The 24,604-nt window shown below is 37.9% G+C and overlaps 1 protein-coding gene across 1 annotated transcript in view; it reads left to right on the plus strand.

The window, feature by feature from the left end:
- LOC127448779 (phosphatidylinositol 3-kinase regulatory subunit alpha-like) overlaps positions 1-24,604 on the plus strand; it is a 238,408-nt gene that overhangs the window by 100,665 nt on the left and 113,139 nt on the right. Inside the window, exon 4 of the mRNA XM_051711628.1 lies at positions 17,602-17,733. Within this exon, the coding sequence (XP_051567588.1) occupies positions 17,602-17,733 (132 nt within the window). The remainder of the gene's footprint in view (positions 1-17,601; positions 17,734-24,604) is intronic.

Genomic DNA, 24,604 nt, shown 5'->3' on the forward strand with positions numbered 1-24,604 from the left:
CATCCGTTTACTTATTTGTCTCCCTTCACTGTCATTTGGGCCATTTTAATCATTTAGACTCATGTCATCTATTATCTGTGGCCAAAACACATTTTCTCATCAGCAGCCCAGGAAGAGTAATTTATATCATTAAGATTGATTCTTTTGCAAAGTTGCCATCTTTTAAATTTTATTAGATTAGAGTTGTTTAATGACCTGCAGCTTTAATCAGTCGAGAGTTCAGTGCATAGAATGAGACAGACTGTATTTTCTGCAATTCTGTAGGTCAGAGTCTGTTGATTGCTTTGAGTCTGTAAGCACACTACAAAAAAAAAATAAATAAAAAAAAATTTACTCAGTATTTTTGAATTGTTCTCCAGTAAAACATATCTAAATATCATTAAAAAAGATAGATACGGTATACTTGAGAAGTGAAATAACATAAGATACTACGTCATGTTTTCAGTATCTCACAAAATTTAGTGAGGTTCATGCTGAAATGATTTACCAATTGAGTAAGAAAAATACACTTTTTTTTACTTGGAAGTAAGATTATTTTCTTTTTTTATATATATATGTAAGTTTTTGTTGTTTCAAGCATAAACCTCCAGTTGTTTTACTATTCTCTGAGAAAAAGACTTATGTCTTCTCAATTAAATATATTTAAGCAATATCACAAGAGTGCGATATGGCCCTACATCAGCACTGCTGTGATTTGTCCGTGAAATCGGCTGTGAAATCTCTCCTTCCTTTTTACACTCATCACCTTCTCTTCACTCTCACACATGCATACTCACACGTACACAAATGCACACTCACCACACACCTATCCCATCCCAGAGGGTAAACAGTGGTGTGCCACAGTCATCCTGAATTGGACAGTTTTATGTTGTTGATATCCATGTTTGTGAGTTTATACACAAAGAAGGTGGTATGCACTGTAGGGCCAGTGAGGGCAAGACTATTATTGTGGTTTCAATTGTATTTATTTATTTTTTCAGCAATAAATAAATAAATAGTTGTATAAATAGTCTTTTATTATGCTTTATTTTTTAATTTTTAATTTTTTTATCCTTTACAGAGCTTGACAACCTTTGATCCCCTCCCACTTTCATTTAATGGAAGAGAGCAGCGAGAACATTCTTAAAAATTCCTCATTTTTTGTTCCATTGGAAAAAGCAAGTCACATACACAATCAGCCACAACATTAAACCCACCTGCCTAATATTGTGTAGGTCCGCTTCATGCTGCCAAAACAGCTCTAACCTGCATCTCAGAATAGCATTCATATTCTTCTCACCACAATTGTACAGAGCTGTTATCTGAGTTACGGTAGACTTTGTCAGTCGAACCAGCCCATTTGGCACAATCATTCATGCCATGCTTCAAATCAATGAGATCACATGAACTGTCCCTTTAACTGAAAATTATATGCTGTAAGCTTAATGTTAATTCACAAAGTCTTTGTCATCATGACATATGCAAATATGCACGCAACATGGTTCCTGCTGACTGCTGTTGACACGATCACAGTGCCAACAGATATTTACCTTTATGAGCATAATCATCTCTCATTTAATGCTGTATTTCCCAGCAGTTTTACACCCATGATGGGAAGGATGTTATGGTGTCTGTGAGTCAGATCACAGAACCATAAATGAGGTGAATGAGTTCAGTTCCAAGAGAAACATGACCCTGCTGGCCTGGTCCACACTGGGCCTTGCGGTCACACTGGAATGAGGGCTGTCATCTCCAAAGCTATTTTCCCCTCACTATCCCTAAAGGTCATGCTTTACTGGAACAGCCCTCTTCATCACTCTGACAAAAACAGCTACTGGGGAGTAACAAAATACATGTAACGGGAATACGTATTTAAAATACAAAATATAAGTAACTGTATTCAAATTTAAATCATTGGTATTTAGAATACAGTTACATTCATATTGTATTTTGATTACTGAAAAGATTACTTTGCATTTTATTGTCATTTGTTTCATTTAATATTTAGTCCTTTCAGATGGAAAAATGTATACATATAAATGATGCGATCCAATGTGTATTTGAACAGTGGTGAAGCACTTTCTTATGATGTGTTACATTCATACGAGCAGACAGAGAAGTAAGTTTGAAGTAAGTTTGGAGCAGAAGAAATAGAAATAAACCTTGTGTAAATTGTCAGCTTAACGCTAAGCTAAAATGCTATTTCTAGCCATTTTACATGCACGTGTTACCAGGCACGATCATATTTTTTATCAAGAAAATTCACGTTGGATCATAATTTATTTTTCCTAGTAAGACCTTAGATATTAAGGCAAAAATCATATTTTTGATAATAATTTTTGTATTGTTTTCCTGTCAAAATATCTAAAAATCCTTAAAACAAGTCAATCTAATTTATCTCAGAAACAACACTGCATAAGATATTTAGGTTTTTCAGAGAATGTATTTTTAACATGTATTTTGTCTTACTGTACTGGCAGAGTTTTTATAGTCAAAACAAGTGAAAAAAATCTACCAGTGCTGAAGAAGTAATCCAAAGTATTTAGAATACGTTACTGACCTTGAGTAATCTAACGGAATATGTTACAAATGACATTTTACAGCATGTATTCTATAATCTGTAGTGGAATACATTTAAAAAGTAACCCTCCCAATCCTGCATACAACATCAAAGCTAACAGTAACACGTCATGCTACAGCACACATCTCCACACAGAAACACAAACAGCAATTCACAAAGTACTGAATTGCCGTAACCATAGAGCATCTCAAAGGGTTTCTGTGACAAAATAGATAAATTGAGCCGACACTTGCTTAAATACATGAGATTTGTAAAGTATAACTTAAACGTAAAGATGGCCTTGTTTTAAATAAAGTGCAAGGCTGGCAGATCCTGTGGGGTTTGGGTATTCTCCATGCACAAGTGCCTTACATGCCCCTACGCATGTCCTCAGCGAACCCAGTGTCTGAATGCCTTTCCCTGTTTGCACCCGGAAATACCATAAACAAAAGCCTCTGGGACTCTTGTGTTGCTTCAGAGAGCAGCTGGTGACAGAGAAATTGATGCAAGAGATCAAGGGTAGTGCTGGGTGAACACAGAACAGGGAACAGCAGAGCTAACCTAAGGATTAAAATTGGCTTAGTAGAGCATACATTTGTGCAATGACCCACAGAATGCTTTCGCAGGGTGTGAATGTATCTGTGTCGCTTTATGTACACATGCAAAGCCAAAAGGTGTTTTGGACGGGGCCAGGTATGCTGTTCCTGTTCTTATTCCTGTCCAGACTGGGACCAAACGTCTCTAATAATGGTGAAATTGTGATGAATATCATAGTGGAATGGGAGTATATTATTAGTGTGTTTTCTAAAACTAAGTAGGTCTTAGTTGGACCACCTTGTTGAAAAGGCCAGCGTTGCTGGTCAGTTGCATATGTTGTGTTTTGGATGCTGGTATGCTGGTGTCCCAGCCAGGCCAACCAACAAGACTCCCCGGTAAACCAGCTTCATCAGAAAAAACATACTGGTTGATGAGCATTTTTTGATGGTGAACAACATGGCTGGCTATACTGGTCCACCAGCTAGACCAGCACCAAACCAGCATAAACCAGCTTGGGCTAGCATGGAAATTCAGGTTTGTCTAAGCTTGCTTATTTAGCAGGGCAGAGTGGACTGCTTTTTGGGATTCATGAAAATGTTGGTTTATATGAGGAGATCATGGTGTGAAGCCTAAGCCATGCTGGAAAGACTTTGATGTGTTGGTGAAAACTGAGTGGAGAAAAGGGGAAAACTCCAGATCCATTTTTGTCACAGTGTGGGAGCTTCAAACATAAAATCACAATGTTGCACACAGTCAAACATTCTGCATACACACACACTGACTATGATTCCATCTGTGAGAAATTTGATTACTTTCACCTTAGCTCTAATCCAAACCTTGTGAGCTGCCTTGCTGCCTTCTACCTACAGTTCATAGGCAGCTGGCTTCCAGCACAGCATCCCAATTGTCATGGAACCTCATAAGCAACGTTTTTTTTTTATTTATTTTTTATTTTTTTATTTATGAGATTTGGGACACTCTTTATAGCTACTCAAATAGCACTCCACATACAATTGATTCGAGTTAAGTTTGATGTTAGCATGTTGCTAAGCTAATAGCATGAAATTCTAATCAGCATAAAAATGCATGCCGCACACACATAATGGTTCTGTTCCAAAACTTAGTGTGCTGCCTCACTGTCTTCTGCCTGCATAGGCAGCTATCTTCTATATGGCAGAATCCTACCTGAAATGATGCCTCATAAGAGCAGATTTGGGATGCTGTACATAGGCGGCAGCTCCATGCATCATTTAAATAGCGCTCCCCATGCGCAGCGCATGAGACCTCCACACGTGCTATGTCTCTGCGGTAATGCGCTCAACAAGCCACATGAGAAGGTGCGCGGATTGACGGTCTCAGACGCGGAGGCAACTGAGATTCGTCCTCTGCCACCCAGATTGAGGCGTGTCACTACACCACCACGAGGACTTAGAGTGCACTGGGAATTGGGCATTCCAAATTGGGGAGAAAAGGGGAGAAAAAATGCCGACACCTGTGAGGACAAATGTTCCTATTATTATGAACTGGTTGGATCAGCTGGATGACCACTTAAGCAAACTCAAGCAAAACTTAAAACTTACTGCTGTCTTCATTATTTCAGGTAATACTTTACAATAAGGTTCTATTTGTTAACATTAGTTAAACACATTAGTTGACATGAACTATCAATGAACAAAACTTTTTCAGCTCTAATTAATCTTGGATTTTGTTCATTTCAACTTATACTAATACTTTTTTTAAACTAAAAGTTTAATGTTAACATTGGGTAATGCATTTTGAACTAACATGAACTAACAATGAACAATTGTATTTTTATAAATTAACATTGATAAACCTGTTTAATAAATGTTATACAAATATATTGTCCATTGTTAGTTCATTATACCTAATGCTTTTTCTAAATTTAACAAATACAACCTTGTTGTAAAGTGTTGTATAGTGTTTAATTTAACTAGAGTTTTAAAAGAAAACTGATAATAAATGAGGCACTGTACACTGTTAAAAAAAACAAAAAAATTCTGTTGTTTTTACTAAACAAAACAGGCAGCTGTGGTTGCCAGAATAAGTATGTAAAAATACAGTAAAAATGTAAACAACTTTACAGAACAATCTGTAAATTTTACAGCTTTAAACTGTTGTTTTTACTGTTGTTATATATTTTTTGGTAATTTATATTATTAAATGATAAATTGTTATTTACCTTCTGAAACTGTAAATATCTGCTTTTCACTGTATAATGTATTGCTAATCACCGTAGTAATTACAGAAGGGCACATGATGACATGAAGTTCATCATAAGTGGCTCTTCCAGGAGCAATGACCAATAAACATGTAGAGACAGTGATCGGTGTCACTCACACAAACACTTGTAAAATTAAATTATGCAATAAACATAAACTGAACTTCATCAAATATAACATAGAACACCCCAAAGTGCATAACTGATATTAAAAATAAGAAGAAACATAACTATTCCCATAAAATATAATGAAATGTAACGGGTCATGCAGGGAATTCTGGGAACACCTGATTACTGTTTTTTACCATAATTTTAACAATAATTTACCGTAGGTACATGTACTCTCTTGTTAAACATAATATACATTTTAACTGTTAATTATACAGCAAAATCATACTTTTTACATCTAATTTTTTATTTATTTATTTTTTTTTATTCTTTTTACAACATTTTACCGTAAAACTATAAGTATTGTCTTTTTAAATATATTTTTAAAAAATTACGTAGATTTTACGGTAGCTACTTGTTAACCAATTTAAGTTTTTTTTTTACTGTAGCATTTTTAGTCTTTTACCTTTAAAATTAAAGACATATTTTACAGTGTATGTTTAGAGATGAGAGACATCCGTTATCTCCTTAAAATTTGATTTTTTTTTTTTTTTAAACCTTGAGCTAGTTTATCCCTTCAAACTCAATTAGAATTGCAAACTGCAGTCTAGCTCGCAGTTCTGTGTGACTCTACAAATGTCACCAGTCATCTCTCTGTTATTTAGGACAGGCCAAACAACCAGCCAAAATGAGGCAAGAAAATAACTCTCTTTCCCCTGACTGGAAGGAATTTGAAAGATCTACAGAGCAAACACGCTCTAATTACATCTCTATTCTCCATGGAGCTAATGTACTTAGGGTTGCTTTTTGATTTGGAGGCCCATGACAACTGTTCCTTTTTTATGCAACAGAGTTACAACACAGTCACAGCTTTTACCATTGTGAGTGAGTTGGGTTGCCTGCATGGCACAACATAGAGCTGAGTAAAATATGAGATAATGCGGCAAATGGAATTATGGTGAACTCTGCCTAATTCTCTTAAGTAAGAAAAAGCAGCTCTGTTTTTCTGACCATTTTATCAGGACCATTCCATTAGCTATAATCGTCATTATTAGATTTTATGTAGAAAGTTCTCTGAAAATAATTGGATTATTCCACATTTTCTCTTCTTTCCTCATTCTCTTTCAATAGTCCTGCTGAATCAAAAGGCAGTTTCTGCTTGCTGAATACAATAACTTAACTGTTATTAACAGCATTTCAGAGGTTCTTCTCTACCTGTGTCTATTTACTAGTATTGCAAAACAAATACCTGTTTTAACATTTTTCCAGTTTCTTTTTTCTTCAAATTGGCAAGGTTTTGTATTTTTGTATTATTTATATTTATTATTATTATTTAACATAGAGCTTTTCACCAGTATACAACAAGACCTTTTAGAATTTTTCAGATTACTACACTGGCAAAACCCTCTGAAGAACCTTTCAATTGAGTGAAGTATAAAAAGCATGAATTAAAATCAAAATGAAGTTATTTTGATTAGCATAATACATTCATGCACACAATTTAAAACATCCATGTTTTTTTTATCAGTCTTTTATTAGTCTTTTATTAGTCTCGCCACTCCCCCCACAAATTTACACAGTTTAGGGAAAGGTAGTAGATTTCCAAACTACTTTAATTAGTAGCAGATAAATATGGGAATATTATTTCAAAGTTTGTGTGATGAGGAGGAGGGCGTGGCCAGGGCGGCGCTGAATCAGCTGATCAGCGGGAGAGCGAGATAAAGGGGGGCCAGAGGCGCCTGTTTAAGAGAGAGAGAGAGACGCATGCGGCCGCTCTGCATATGTGTCTGTGTCCTTATGTTTTATGTTGTTTTAAGTTCATTTATATCATAAAATTTTACGTTGACTGTTCAGCCAGTTCCCGCCTCTTCCTTGCCCGTCCTTATACTGTTACAGTGGTGCCGAAACCCGGGAGGGAGGAGGGATGCGCTGTCACAGAGTCCTCGCCGCTGCCATCTGCCAGGGGAATAGCTGTGGCTGTCTGCTTAGGGACAGAGGGGTCACTGATGGCCGCCGAGAGCCGGAGGAGCCACTGCCGTCCACCGAAAAGGGGAGGAGTGGTTCTGTCCGCCAGGGGCTGGAGGACTCGCTGCCGTCCGCTAGGGGAGGAGCGAGCTGGCGTCCACCAGAGGGCGGATGAGCGGTTGAGGACCGGGCGACAGCGCATCTGGGAACCGGCAAGGAAGTTCTTCAATCTCTCCTCTCTCTCTCTCTCTGTGTGTCTCCGCTCGCCCTTTCCCTCTCCACACGCCTCCCCTTGTCTCTCCCCCAGGTTCACAGGAGGCAGGGTGGACCTGGGCCGGAAGGGCAGCGTCTCCCCTCCAGAGGTGGGGGGAGTAAGTCGGTCCGGTGGCACCCTGAATCGGGCGTGGGGAAGAGTGTGACGAGGAGGAGGGCATGGCCGGGCCGTGATGGTGCACTGAATCAGCTGATCAGTGGGAGAGCGAGATAAAGGGGGGCCGGTTGCACCAGTTTGAGAGAGAGAGAGCGAGACGCACGCTGCCACGTTGCATGTGTGTCTGTGTCCTTATGTTTTATGTTGTTTTAAGTTTATTTATATAATTCCATTTTACGTTGACTGTTCAGCCGGTTCCCACCTCCTCCTTGCCTGTCATTATACTGTTACAGTTTGATACATATAGAGAAAAAAAGAAAGAAAAAGAAAAACACTGAGTTACAGATTTCGAAAAAAAAATTGTTACAACACTTCCCAGTCTTCACTATACACAATAGGAAATTTGAGGCATGGATTTGTCTACCTTTAACATTTAAAAACCAATCACATGATTTTAAACCCATGTTTCTTCCTTTCTCATTCTCTTCCTCTTACCCTGTCACTGGTTTTCACTTGAAATAATTTTTTCTTGTCTTTTTGTTTATCATTGGTCTTTTCCTCAGTCTGACGCCACTTAAGACACTAACAAGACAGAAAGGTTTCATTTCCTGCATGATTGAATCCGAACATGTGACGTATATTTCCTGTTTTTTGAACCACTATGAATTATACCTTTATTTTCCTCCACGGCCAGTGCGAAATTTGCAGGTCAGTGCTTCCACAGAGACTAAGCCATCTGTAAAATTTTAACAGCAGATAATGACCAGCTGAGGCAGCTTTATCCAGAGCCAGTAGTGACCTTTACCCAGTGGATCATGGTGATGACTTGTGTTGATGCTTTTAACTTACAGCACTAACCTCTAAAACCAGTCTTAAGGTTTCCAGGCTTTTATCAAAACCTTCTGATCCTTCGCCATGTGATATCTCTTAGCACATTTTAAGCAAGTACTATAGGGTCACTTTGATCCACAGTGGAAAGAAATGGGACTGGGGTAAAGCCCTTTTGATTATAGCTGATTATGTCTCCCGGTGACCAACAAAAGGTGCAAGGCACAGTCAACAAAGCCCTGGTGGATCAATAGTTTTAGGCTAGACAGATTGGATGGCTGAATTTGACAATGAGTTTAATTGACATTCATGTAAATGGATGATTGGGAGGACTCTTTGAGAGAGGGATGGGGAAAATGCTTCTTGATGACCTAAACAAATCTGTTTGTAGTGGATTAGACACTTTACAAGTTGGCCATTTAAAAGCACACTCAGAGAAATTCCAACCATATATGGTATGGATCAAGCCAGCTGAAGGATACAGTTGATTGGGGCCACTGGCAGGCAAGAAATTAAATATCAGAAGATGGACATCCACTGGGAGGGTGATTAGAAAAATAAGAAATACATGTGGAAGCACAGGATGGACATAGCAGCCAGTAAATGGGATTCATTGAGAAACTGTGATCAATAGGCGGTAGTTTCTCGCATGGCTGTTCCTTCGTGATAGAGTAGAACTTGGTCTATGGAAAATCCCTGCATTAATCTAGCCTTGTATTAGGCCAGCTTGGTTTGTTAGCCACGTGAGTTTAATCTAGAAGAACATTATTTCTCTAGAGGCTTGATAAATTGCACAACATTTTTAGAAATTCCATCAACAATTTGGGAAGACAAATGGTTTAAAAATCTTTAAAGAGGCCCCTTGAAAATAAACAGACAAGGAAGTCACTGTGAGGTTTCTAGCGCTCTTATGCTTTCACCAGGGATAAACTGGTACTAAAATCTAGCCTGGAACTGGAGCCTAGTACAGACTATTGCCTGCTATAATATATATATATATATATATATGTATGTGTGTGTGTGTGTGTGTATATATATATATATATATATATATATATATATATATATATATATATACACACATATATATATATATATATATGTATGATGTGTATATACACACACACACACACACACACACACACACACACACTACCGGTCAAAAGTTTTGAAACACTTGAATGAAATGTTTCTCATGATCTTAAAAATCTTTTGATCTGAAGGCGTATGCTTAAATGTATTAAATTAGTTTTGTAGACAAAAATATAATTGTGCCACCATATTAATTTATTTCATTGTAAAACTAAAATTCCCTATCTGTCACTCACTCGAAGTTGTGTTGATGTAGTGACACTAGGGGTCACTCTTGGGAGCCCCAAACACCTCTGCTTTTTTGAAAAAAGGCCAATGAGAATTGGCGAGTGGTATTTGCATGCCACTCCCCCGGACATACGGGTATAAAAGGAGTTGGTATGCAACCACTCATTCAGATTTTCTCTTCGGAGCCGATCGGTTGTGTTCAGTGTACTGAATTCAATTCCCTCCAAAGATGCACCTCAAAACTTCTGGATTTACGGTGCATTTCAGCGGCTTCTCCCCTTCTGTACCCGTGGAGTGCAGAGAATGCCCCATTGTGCTTCAGCAGAGCGAAAATAAGAGAGTATATTCTAAAAGAGTATATTTTCATTCACAAAAAGAGCGGCACACACGGAACGTCTTTTTAAATATGCCTTTCCGTTTGTGTGTTATTCCTGGTTGCGGTCATTATCTCTCCACTTCTGACGGCCACGATCGCTGTCTTACGTGTCTGGGCACTGCCCACGTGGAGACATCATTCGTGGATGAGTCATGTCCTCATTGCGAGAACATTACCATGGCAACGTTGCAGTCACGGCTTGCTTTCGTGTATGTAGCTGCTATTTCGGCTTATCACGATGCAGTAGATGGGAAGTACTTGGGGAAGCACGACTTGATCATCAGGTTCCTGAGAGGCGCTAGGAGGTTGAATCCCTCCAGACCGCACCTCGTCCGCTCATGGGACCTCTCTATAGTCCTTCGGGGTCTACAGGGAGCTCCCTTTGAGCCCTTGGAGTCAGCTGAGCTTAAGGCATTCTCTTTAAAGACTACCCTCCTGACTGCGCTCACTTCCATCAAAAGGGTAGGGGACCTGCGGGCATTCTCTGTCAGCGAATCGTGCCTGGTGTTCGGTCCGGGTTACTCTCATGTGATCCTGAGACCCAGACCGGGCTATGTGCCCAAGGTTCCCACTACCCTTTTTAGGGATCAGGTGGTGAACCTGCAAGCGCTGCCCCAGGAGGAGGCAGACCCAGCCCTGTCGTTGCTGTGTCCGGTGCGAGCTTTACACATCTATTTGGATCACACGCAGAGCCTCAGAAGCTCCGAGCAGCTCTTTGTCTGCTTTGGTGGACAGCGGAAAGGAAGTGTTGTCTCCAAACAGAGGATCACCCACTGGGTCATTGACGCCATCGCGATGGCATATCAGGCTCAGGACGTGCCACCCCCTGCGGGGTTACGAGCCCACTCTACCAGGAGTGTGGCGGCCTCCTGGGCCCTGGCCAGTGGCGCCTCTTTGGCTGACATCTTTAGAGCAGCGGTTCTAAAGTCTCCGGGTTGAGCTGGTTTCGTTCCGTATATTGGCAGGCACTAGCAGGTAAGTTCCGGGACAGCTGGCCGGGTGTACCACTTGTGCATAGCACCTTTACCCTCCCTTGAGGTGAAGACATGCGCTCTTGACTCCCAGTCGTGTTCACAGACTGTGATCCCTGGATGACATTCCTCCTTAGCCCTCTGGCAGTTGAGTTTGCGGAGAAACTCGCAGACTGGCCCAGTACGTGCGCTAATGAGCCCCTGTACTGAGGTAGGTGCTCCACATGTGCTGGTTCCCCGAAGGTGACCCCATGTGATATCTTACGCAAAATCGTTTCCCTGTCGACAAACTGTGTCTTCCTTGGGCAGAGGCCCCTCTGCCCCTGGTCGCCATGCTCTGTAGAACCTCCTCCCCCTTCGGGTAGGACCTGCCATGGGACCTCTCCACATGACATACTTCCGACAAGACTCAGTAAGACCATGTGATGTATTCCACTCAAAATACCCCCCCCCCCCCTTTTTGGGCAGGGTGTGGTCTCTGCGGTGTCATTCCTTTGGGATGGACACCCTTCGTCGCAGACACTTATGGCTCCCAGTCAGTTAACAAATTCCACTCTTTTTGGGGAGAAAAGAGAGGGAAAGAGGCCTCGGCTGGGCTAGCCTGTCCCTATAGTTGGACAGTCGACTTGTTCCTGATGGACCATTCGACGCTGATTTTGTATTTTATTTTTTTTATATATTTTAATTTTTAATTTTTATTGAATAATGTGTATCTATATAGTAAAAAAACAAAAAACAAAAAACAGCGTATTGTATACTGTACAGTGTATATTATTATTTGTATATTGTTGAGTGTAATTATGTGTATAACAGATGTTTAAATTGTGTTGTGTTAATTTGATGTTATTGTAAACTGGTATATGTCTCATCACTGTCACGACTGCTATGTTGATCGGAACTGCACCCAAGAATTTCACACACCATTGGACTTGTGTAGATGGCTGTGTGACAATAAAGTGATTTGATTTTGATTTGATTTGATTTGAGCATTGTGGGGGAGGTTACGTGATGACCTGGTGTGCTGGCTACGAGGCACACAGCGGTCTGCCTGTCACACACCGCCAGTTCACTTAACACAGTTCATATAGTTGTGGCGTTTTGTATAGGGACCCCTAGTGTCACTACATCAACACAACGTCGAGTGAGTGACAGATAGGGAACGTCATGGTTACTTTCGTAAACCTCCATTCCCTGATGGAGGGAATGAGACGTTGTGTCCCTCTTGCCACAACACTGAACAACCGGTACCTGGTCTTGGCTCCTCGGCTCAAAACCTGAATGAGTGGTTGCACACCAGCTCCTTTTATACCCGTATGTCCAGGGGAGTGGCATGCAAATTCCACTCGCCAATTCTCATTGGCCTTTTTTCAAAAAAGCAGAGGTGTTTGGGGCTCCCAAGAGTGACCCCTAGTGTCACTACATCGACACAACATCTCGTTCCCTCCATCAGGGAACGGAGGTTACGAAAGTAACCATGATGTTTAATAATAAAAAATAAAATTTGGGAAATTGATGACTTGGACCAAATAATAAAGAAAAGCAGCCATTAAGTGCCCAACATAGATGGGAACTCCTTCAGTACTGTTTAAAAAGCATCACAGGGTGATACCTCAAGAAGTTAGTTGAGAAAATGTCAAGAATACATTTCTGCAAATTCTAGGCAAAGGGTGACAACTTTGAAGATGCTAAAATATAACACAGTTTTGATTTATTTTGGATTTTGTTTAGTCACAACATAATTCCCATAGTTCCATTTATGTTCTTCCATTGTTTTGATGACTTTATTATTATTCTAAAATGTGAAAATAAATTGTAATAAAGAATGAGTAAGTGTTTCAAAACATTTGACCGGTAGTGTGTGTGTGTGTGTGTATGTATGTATGTATATATATATATATATATATATATACAGTATGTACTGTATATTTATTCTATCTATTTTGATATGTCTGAAAAAGCATGACTTCATTGAAGAAGAATGACTTCTGGTCAATTTTTTCACAGCAAATCGCTAGTGTGAACACCGTTTGGGCTTCAAGTGATTCTGGGCCTATTTATTTAATTTTATCCACATTCTCTTTTGTACAACTGATGCTCCCAGTCATAAAGGGTGCTTTGGGATAGTGGAAGTACACTGTATTAGTTAGGGACTTTGGTAGGCCACCTGAAGCTTATAGGGTCAAACCTAGGCTTTGACTTCAAACTGAGGACTGCTGTCTTTGTGCTCTTAAGTAAAGCAAAAGTTGGTCAAGTTGGACAATCTCTGTAAACAATACTGTAAATTGTGTGCTGAATAACAAGTAAGGTGCTTCCTCCAAAGCTTTCCATTGCAGTCAAATGTACCCAGGGCTGTGATGTTTGACCGCTATTATACTTACTGTCAAGTAAGTCTATTACTTACTGGCTAAATGTGTGAAATGAGACACAAGTTGTTGTTTTTTATCTTCAAGAAGTCCATGAAGCTAATCAAACTCTTAATAATGAATTTGCCACCCCCCTAAAGCAGCAGATACTCTAGGAGTGGTGATTTCTGCTTTTGGCAAAGGGCCATGAGGCATCAGTGTATTACTCCTTATTAATTCAGAGTCTGGGGGACAGAGTCTCAACCACTCTCAAGAGATTATGGGAGAAAGATTTAAACCTGGAATTGGAGGAGAGAGAATGGGCTAGGATTTTAAAAAACATAAAAACTGCATCAAGAGATGCAAGGGTGCGCCTTATACAATTCAAGATTTTACATCGGTTCTATTGGACCCCCTCTAAATTGTATAGGCTTGGTCTTAAAGACACTCCCACCTGCTGGCGATGCCAATCAGAGACCCATGTTTTGTGGTGGTGCGCTGAGATTCAGGAATTTTGGTTGAAGGTATAGAGTGTTCTGTGTGACGTGTTGGGCATTCAGATTTCGTTTTGCCCCAGACTCTGTGTTTTGGGTGATGGGGCGGTCATCGACGTAGGTGATAAATACGTAAACAGTTGGATCCTCACTAGTGCGATGATAGGCAGGCAGATTGTTTTAAGGGGTTGGAAGTCGGTGGGGGCACCCTCAATTCGGGAGTGGTGCGAAGAGATGGGAAGGGTGGCAGCCTTCGAAGAGGTATCATGTAGAAGGCTGGGGATATGGGATTCTTTTATTGGGAAGTGGGGTAGATATTTGACGTTTTTGGGGGGCTCCCGCAGTGGGTCTGTGGAGAGAGAGGTATAGTTTAGAGTTGTATGTTTATTATAGGTGTATGTGTATGTATTTGTGTATGTGTGTGTGTGTGTGTGTGTGTGTGTGTGTGTGTATATATATATATATATATATATATATATATATATATATATATATATATATATATATATATATATATACACACACACATATGTGTGTGTATATGTATATGTGTATGTGTGTGTATGTGTATTTATGTATGTGTGTATATATATATGTGTGTGTGTGTGTATATATATATATATATATATATATATATATATATATATATATATATAATTTTATTCTCTGTAAATGTGTGTACTTATGTAAGACCACTGGGATGTTCGTTTGGGGTGGGGTTCTTGATCGGGGAGGGGAAGTAGTGGGTGTTAATGTTGAATTACAGTATATATGTTTTTCTTTGTTTTGAAAATTAATAAAAATGTTAATCACAAAAAATAATGAATTTGCCTTCCACTTAAAAAAAAAAAATGCTTTAATATATTTTAAAAATATCCTTTAAACCAAATTACATTCTTGAGAAAAGACACTCAAATCATTTCATTTTTATTTTCTGATGTTCAGTCTTGTTTGTGATTTGTATTGCTAGGATATGATCTAAATTATAGGCTAGGGTTTTCACATGCTGCCATTATAAAGTCCCTTCCAAGCAGTTTGCATTACCTTCCTGGTTCATTTGGAGTACCAAGAATGTCCTGAAGCCTTGCACTGGAATCAGGCATAATGGCAGGTCAACAAACTAATCGCATTTGGAGAGAGAGGTCATCAGCAAAGATTAATGGGTTTTTGATCTTACTGCTACCTGATCATGGGGAAACTTTATTTTACAATTAGTCAGAGGGACAATCAATGCTATTACAATTTAGCTGGGGGGTCAGTCACTTGTCTCACATTAAAATGGCATAGGATGTAGGAGAGGATGAAGAATTGAAGAGGAGAGGATAGGTGAATGGCTTCAAGCACTTCCTAAAGTTTTCAAATTACACTTTCCTGCTGATCTCTTTTTTTTAAATTATTTGTATTTTTTGCATATCTTTTGTGTTAGTATACAAATTTATCATGCTTTATCTGGTAGCTCCAGTGTGCTGATACACTGTAAAAAAAAATCCTGAAAAAAATGGCCGCTATGGTTGCCAGATTAATTATGAATAAAATACAGTAAAAATGTAAACAACTTTACGAACAACCTGTACATTTTACAGTTTAAAACTTTTGTAATTTACATGACCATGCTGGCACTGTAAAAACAATAAAATAAAAATCTGTTACAGTTACAAAAACGTCATAAACTTGATATTAACCTTCTGAAACTGTAAAAATCAGCTTTTTACTTTACAAGGTATTGTTAATCACTGTAATAATTACAGAAGAACACATGATGGCATGAAGTTCACCAATAGTGGCTCTTCCAAGAGCAATGACCAATAAACATGTAGAGACAGTGCTCAGTTGCACCCACACAAACACTAAACACCATCAGGTTAACACATGTGAAATCTAAATAATGCAGTAAACATTAACTAAAGTACATTAAATATAAAACGGAACACCCCAATGCATGTAACTGATATTAAAAATAAGAAGAAACATAACTATTCCCATAAAATATAATGAAATGTGATGGGTCATGCAGGGAATTGTGGGAACGCCCGATTATTGTTTTTTTACTGTAATTTACAATAATTTACTGTAAAAATGACATGTACTCTCTTGTTAATGTAAATTTTTGCCATTAATTATACAGGAAAATCATACTTTTTACATCTAAAAAACATTTTATTATAAAAACTACTGTATTGTCTTAAAATATATTACAATTAATGCTCGTTAATCAATTAATGTTTTTTTTTTCTTTTTTCTGTAGCATTTTTACAGTCTTTTACTGTTAAAATTACAGACATTTTTTACAGTATATGTTTAGAAGATGTAGATTTCTTTAAACAGACTCAGTGTTGTGTGTATACTTAAGTTGGCATCGAAAGTGCTAGGACAAATTAAACATGCAAAAACACAGTTCAGTCATGACAACTCTCTGAAAGATTTAGCATGTTAATGTAAGTATGACATATTGACATCTTGGCTAACTAGATCTGCTATGCTGCTTCTGCCTTAGAGCAAGTACAAAGACTTGCTACTTCTAGAAAGTACACAGACATGCTGCATCAAGCATGTATGACAAGCTGCTTCACAAACAAACGTAAACACAATCCTCATGTAGCAGATTTAGACAAGTGAAACTGGGGAGGAGGAGGGTTTCAGAGAAAACTCTCGCAGCGAGCTGCAGTGAAACCGGCTTGCAAACTTGGCAAATTTAAATGTTAGGCAAACAGAAAGTGTGCAAGTTGATTGGCTACCCAATTACATGCCAAAGGACCTATCAGCTTACACCATGTGAGACGATTGGCTTGACATATCACATGTGAGTGAGCTGACTGGCTAAAAGATAACAGGTTCAAAGAATCTATCATCTTGCTCCATTCAGAATTTCATGCCTTAACTATGAAAAAGTTGTGCACAACTGTACATTGATGGATGTTTGTGCATGTATACAATATACTGTGAGTATTGTATGTGTACATTGATCTGAATCACTAATGAATTACCTTTTTGCACACACACTTGAGAGCTTCTGCATATTTTCCTACATTATTCATCTGCCAAATATGCTGTTTTCACTGTCCAACATCCTGCAGGCTCTTTTGAGCATACAGTAGGAAAGTATTTATGAATCTGCAAGTACACCCAAACATTTAATGAAAATGCTCTCTTCTGAAATATGCGAGAGATATGTCAGCCCCTTTTACACCTTTCCAATACATCAATATGCCATTATAATTTCATCACAATGGAGGGCCCTTTAAAATTACTACTGTATAATTGCAATCTTCCAAGCTGCCATTATCCGAGGCTTTGAGTTATTGACTAGGAGACTTCTACTCAAATGTACTCTCTTTGTTAAGCTTGTGAATAGATCATTGTCCCTTGAGGGGCAGGAATGGCCCGGGGATTTGGCCAACACTGTAAGTGAAACGTTATGTGGTTTCGCCAAGGGCACAAGACTTGTGAGGGTAAATCGTGGAGAAAGCACTCTGGATGTCTATACTTAACCATTCTCTCTATCTCTCTTTCAGACCCAGCAGCAGTGGACTTTGAGAAATATGAATTGTCCATTTTGGCTGATACTCTTAGGGGTTACCTGCAGGATTTGCCCTGCCCACTCATCCCAGCTATAGTGTACAGTGAGCTGGTGTACACTGCTCAGGGTAAGACATCCACTGGAGCTCAGCACAAAACATTTCAACACCTTCATTTTATATACAGTATTACTTGATGTACAGTATCTGCACTGCACTGAGTTTTGTGCTTTGAATTATTCACTTTAAGTAACTTGGTTCTAAATTAATTGGTTCTTTTTTCCCAACATGAAGATGTTAGGTTAAAATGTACATGCATGCATAAAGGAATATGTGTATTTTAGGTGCTTTGACAAGTCAGCATTTTATCACCTTATTTTGATCACCTTTCAACTTTTTTTCCTAGAAGTACAAATTAACTAGTGTCTCTTAAAATGATGTCATGGAAACTGCAAGTATGATAATTACTGGGTATCATTTTACAATAAGGTTTGCATTAGGTATCATTAACAATGTATTATACAATTTTCCAGCATTTATTAATCTTGGCTAATGTCAGTTTATAAAAATACAATTGTTTATTGTTTGTGCATAATCCGTGTATCATTTTCAATTAGGAATTCAAAATCGGAAAAACAAAAACGACTTATTTCATTATTCGTTTACAAAACCAATATTAAAAAACAAATAATGACTTGTTTTTCGCAATTTTGATTTAATTCTCATGTTAAAAATAGGAAATTGGAAAAATAGACATGTGACACTGTGTGTTTTGATTATTTGATTTGCACATATGCGTGGACCTGAAAAGCCCCTTTCTTCTGATTGGTTAACCTGCACTTTCGTCTTCTCAATGCTGTGAGACAGAATAAAAGTTCTTTTCTTTTTAATTTTTCAGATGTATTCGTCTCAGTTAATATTACATTCTTTACCATTTATTCTACAAAGCTGAGCTATCTCTCTCATCAAGCAGTCAGACACAGTTCCTACACATAACCGTAAATGTTCACTGAATGCAGACAGGGTTTTGTCTTCATGCGATTCAGCATTAGGACAATCATTGCCATGTGAAGAGCAATGCACACACACAAACATATATTATTAAGATGGTTCTTATGATTAATCCCTCGCTCTGTATGCCAAATGTCTTCTCACAGTTATCCTTCATGCCACACAACTTGTTTTATTCATTTATAAGTGGTATCATGCAGTGCAGGTATGGCATTCGCATTTAGGGTGACCAGATGTCACTTTAAAACCGGGGACAGTCCCGATCTTACAAGTCATGTACCGTGTCACGGTGGACTTACAGTCGGGACACCTTTTGTACTAATAATTAACCTAAGGCAGCTATAGATTAATAGCTTTAAATAAGCTTTTTAAATTGACATCGGTGTTTAGTGCAAAGAGTATTGAAAGAATCAGTTTATTTGCATTTTTACATATTGCAGTGAAATGAACAAAGCAAGATGCGGTTCAGGGAATATACAGACTTAACGTAGGGTGCATCCATGACAGATGAGCATTCATGTCAGTGAATTATAACACCTACAACAGTAAATAACAAATGATAAATAGTAATAGTAAAAATAACAAATAAATTGGAAGATATTATTACATTTAATGTTTAATATAAGACAATAAGTATTTACATGGCAGCAAAGAGTGCTAATTTCAACCTCAGATCATTCCGACATCCATGTTTTTGAATGGGAATATGGGTGGCCTTTACCTACTGGGTCGTATACAAGGCAGTTTTGTGTGCCTTTTATTATCGGATAAATGTGTAAATGCTGACTTTAAATTCACTGGTTGGGCTTTCATGAACTTCCTTTAGCATAATTTCCATGACCTAAGCTCCCAGAGTGGGTAAAGTTAGTTTTAGGATCGATATTTTTGGGATATTCTGTTTCTCGTACCCGCACTCTCTGCCGACGGCAAGTTTGGAATGATTTAGCACACTTGGCTTGATGTTATGGTATATAAATATAAATGGTATATAACTATAATATACAGACATAAAACACTGCACTCAGAACTGTCAGGTGGTGTGGCTGCAGAATTATGACTGAAAATGCTCCGATGCGCTTTCATTGCTTAGTGTACTTAAGGGACTGTCTGAAATTTCCACTCACTGTTAAACACAGGTGGTGTCCAATCACTCATTCAGTTGACGTGCATGTTAAACATAAAGCCAGTTAATAGACTGAGCTACTACAAGTACAATTTATACAGTAAGTCCAATAATATTAATACAGTATTCGATTATTTAAAATAAATTAATTAATAATAATTCAGCAAAATGTTATTTTTCATTCCAAAGGTTGTAGTAAGTTTCCAGTGGATAGACTGATTTATGACAGGTGAGATTATTACAGTAAATCCAATAATATGAGCACAGTATTAGGTTATTTTAGGATAAACATCATAAAAATTCCTGAAAATGATATTTTCACATTCCAAAGATTATAGTATCTTCCCAGTGAATAGACTGAGTAACTGTAAAAATCTCACCTGTAGTAAGTCAGTCTATCTACTGGGAACTTACTACAACCTTTGGAATGTGAAAATAAGTTGAACATCCAACGAATAGCGAACCTAAAACAAACTTTACCCCACAGTTGAACGTAAGCCTATGTCTTTACAATGTAGGTATATGCTTCAATAGTCTTATGAATGTATGGTAATTTTTGTCATCTCATTTAAAACCATGCCTTTTCAAACTGGAGCAACATCAAAGACAACAGGTTTATGTGTAGGGCTGTCTGTTAAATCTGGCTATTTGATGAGAGAGATAGCTCAGCTGCAATAAACATGGCGAGTCATCAATGTTTTAAATTCTATGACTTGTTCATATGCTTTACATGTGTTCGCAGGACCCCGTCAGACACGTCAGGGCCCCAGGCAGTTGCCTGTATTGCCTGTAGGATGGGCCGGCCCTGCTTGTATTCAAAATCTAATTTAATTTCCTGAGACCCCCGCGTGACTGCTGTGTGCATTTTCCATTTCCCTTTTTGATTTGTAACTAGTAGCACCTAATAAACAAGCAAATGATATTAATAATAATAATAATAATAATTTAAGAGCAAACAGTTTCCTAAAAATGTATGTCCACATATGTGGACAGCGGGACTAAGTTGTGAAATTTTAAGTAATACCAAGCTATAGAAAGTCATATTTTTTTCATCAAATAGTTTAATATGTGTCCAGGAGTGTTGGTCATTCATGGTTTTGAGATGTTATAGACATTACAGCTGATTTTCAATAAGGCTGAATTAATAATTATGATTATAAGTAATGGCCATCATCATCAAATCACTGCCAATCATGTTATAAAAATTAAATTTTGCATTATAAAATTCTGAATCTGTGTACTGATTATCATTTTCCCATGTCTGCCAAAAATGTTTAGTGGTCCAAACATCATCTGCAGCCTGAAACTGAACTTTTGTTCGGATTTTAGGAGTGAATGCACTTAGCTGCATAGAAAGCTATAGGATGCACCCTTGCTCCCTATTTAGTAAATGACTTAACCTCCAGTGTGCTGTCTGTCTGCACTAGTCTTAGAAAAGTTATAAATGCACCTTATTTTCATTCTAACTCCATATAAAGCCTCTGAAAACAACATTTTTCAGCTTTTGTATGAATACTTTATTCTCTATATAGGAATACATTTTCTAATGTTAATTAATAGAACCGTATTGTACAGTGATAACAAAATAAAACAATAATAACATTTATTTTGCAATAAGCAAAATGACACACAGATGTGTTAATGTTTATAAATTATTCAAAATAATCAAACATGTTTTTTCAACTTTTGAGGGAATGCGGTCTTAATTTCCTCATAGGTGAACTTCATCTTTATCAGCGCGCTGACACACAAAAATGTAATGGATTTTTTAAAGCGTGGTATCAAACGAAACTAGATACGCTACTCTTACAACCAAACAGGTTTCAATCAAAAAACTTCAAGAGGTTTCTTACCAGAGGCACTTTTGTAGGTGCTGCACCTGTAGTAGCGCTTCACGGAAATCATGCTGTTGTGTCACGTGACGCGGTGCGCCGGACGTTTAACCTTTAAATGACAGCGTAGAGTCTTGTGAACAGTATTCAGGCGGATTTAATTCATTTAAATTATGCGTTGCGTATAGCGAAGCCAAAATACAACGTCCACACATGTGGACGCAGGGTCGCACGAGGTTAAACCTGGAAATGAACTGAATGTTTTAGGTTTCTGAAAAAAAGAAGAAGAAACATTATAAAATGAAATGGAAATATAAGGTTATTCACTATTTCAAGGTCACTAATCAAATAAGCACATTTGTAACATTGACTATGTAACTCAGCTCTATTCAAACTCAATTTCAGTTGCTTACATGAAAGCACACAAGAGACTTTAGAACATTCTCAAATAATACTGGGATAACATGGATCAGGTTTTGCCAAACTTGTGGAGTCCATGTCAGCTCGAGTGCATGCTGTCATTAAGGCAAAATGAGGATATCAAACACTGAGAAATTCTTATACAAATTGTAATGGAAATAAAAGTAGAAAAAAAGGCTAAATAGAAGCATTTTCACAAGTGAACTTTTGAACCCCGCTGTATTTGTCAGAGGCGTGCATGCTTGCAACTTTCTCTTTAAGACTTTTATGTAGAAATGTAGGACTGAAATGGGCTAGTGTGTATGTGTCCTCTTCAAAATACAAAAGCTCCATATCACAGTGTTCAGAGGGCAGAAAAAGGCTTAAGAGAGAGAACAAAACTAAAGTTGGAGAGATAGAGAGAAAGAGGCACAGAGAAGGAGAGGGTGTGTTTGAGATTAGTGGGGGCGCTACTATGCAGGAGGGCAAGATCACACCATCTCTCTCTGACCTCGCTCTGCATTACACCCACTGAAAATGAAAGACACACACACATACACAGTCTGCCACATCTTTTAGACAAGCCTGGTTGCTCATGAGTGTGGCCTGACTTTGTGAAGACAAACAGAATTATGTAAGCACCCTTTTTGAGTAATGCCTCATCATGTTTCTGAGGCCTGAAAATATATAATAATTCTTGCAGTCTTAAAGCGATAGTTCCCTCAAAAATGAAAATTCTGTTATCAATTACTCACCAACCATACAGTTCTGAAACCGCAGTTTCTTTTCAGTGATATCCGATTCATGAATGAATAGTTCAGACTGGTTTTGTGAACCAAAGCAACATTTTTCACTTTGTTTCAAACCCATATGACTTTATTTATTCTGTTGAATACAAAGGGGGATGTTAGGCAGAATGTTAAGGACTTACAGCCTTACTCTTCTTTCACTTTCATGGCATCTTTTTTTATATATACAATGAAAGTGAATGGTGATGGAGGCTGTCAGTTCTTAACTTTCTGCCTAACATCCCCTTTTTTGTTCCATTGAAGAAAGAAAGTCATACAAGTACATTTTAATTTAAGACAACTTACAGTGTGTTAAATATATTTTTTCAAATAAGAATTATAGTATATTTGAAATTTTTATGCTAGACGCTTTTATGCAAAGTGACTTGCAGAGCACACAAGGAATGCATTTTAAGCATGTGTGTTCCCTAAGAATCAAACACATAGCTTTGTCGTTTGCTAGTGTCAAGTTTTATCAGTTGAGCTACAGAAACAGGAAATATTTAAGGATATACAGTACTGTCAATTTTAGGATTTCAAAGAATTACTCGATGCACATTTTGATCAAACTAATTTGTCAATGGTCCATACCTTCATTCCTTACCGGCAACCTCCTAAAAACATTTATTTATAGTTTAGTTTAGTTTAGTTTATAATGTTCTCGATTGCTGCCATAAATGGTGCCATAGAGTGGGTTCAATCTAATCGGTTCCCTTTAGCTCCAGAAGTAGAAAAGTATTTGATTGATGGCTTACACACCTAATAATTTAGTTTTCCATCTTTAGTCATGCTGGAGCTGTAATGTGAATTACTTTAATGAACTGCACGATTTAAAGTGAAATATGGCATCTCCTTCCCTAAAGGAAGGAGCCAATATTATTTTTGTGGAACAGTGAGCGGTTGAAATCAAGGCAGTGACTCACTATAATGTGCTTGGACTTATAATTTGTTTTGTATTGGGTCATCCGTATAGTGCTAAGTCATTATAGGATGTGCCATATGGCATATTCAGTATTTGTGCATTAACCACTTTAAAGAATCAATGGGCTATTATGGCAAATAAGCTTTCCTGGAAAGTCCCTTTGTCATGGGGTGCCCTTAACAATGCCAAATCCTACCTCCCTCTTTCCTGGATAAAATCCATCTGATTGTGAAATCAGGCATGCTTTTGTTTGAAACCCTTAATTTAATCAACAAACCTAATCAAGCTATTTGCTTTTTAAAACAAAAGCCTATCAATTTTTTTTCTTTTAAATATCATGTTACCCATCAGAGTTTTATGAAGCATGACTTGAGGGCAGAGTAATCGAATTCATCTCAAGCTTTAAATCTGGCATGAAACAGCTTGAAAAAAAAGGATTGATTCTTGAAGGATGCCGATTTTCCAGTTCAGTATATAAAGATGAGTATTATTGTAGCTTAAATGGTAGAGCATGGTGCTAGCACCTTGAAGGCATTGTAAGGGGCCATTCATACTTGTGCAAAAATAAAAAATAAAAACTAGACAAAGAATAGAAGAACGCAGTTGTCTTGGGACAGGTTTTTAAAAGTAAACACTCTTTTTAATCATACACTGCGTCGAAAAAACACCTCCTGCGCTAGACTCTGAAAACACAGCAAGAACCAGTGCAATGGTCAGGGATGTCCATTAAGTATATATTTACATACAAACATTAGGTCCCACTTTATATTAGGTGTCTTTAACTACTATTTAATAACATTAAAATTCATACAGTACAATGCATCTATTGTGGAACTACATGTTGTTCTGAAAATTCTCACAAGATTCACATTTGCTGCTGTTGATGTTGAAGTATGAATAGGTTTATAGAAGTAGGGTTAAGTGT

Source organism: Myxocyprinus asiaticus, chromosome 12 (genome assembly GCF_019703515.2).
Source record: "Myxocyprinus asiaticus isolate MX2 ecotype Aquarium Trade chromosome 12, UBuf_Myxa_2, whole genome shotgun sequence".
Lineage (NCBI taxonomy): Eukaryota > Metazoa > Chordata > Actinopteri > Cypriniformes > Catostomidae > Myxocyprinus > Myxocyprinus asiaticus.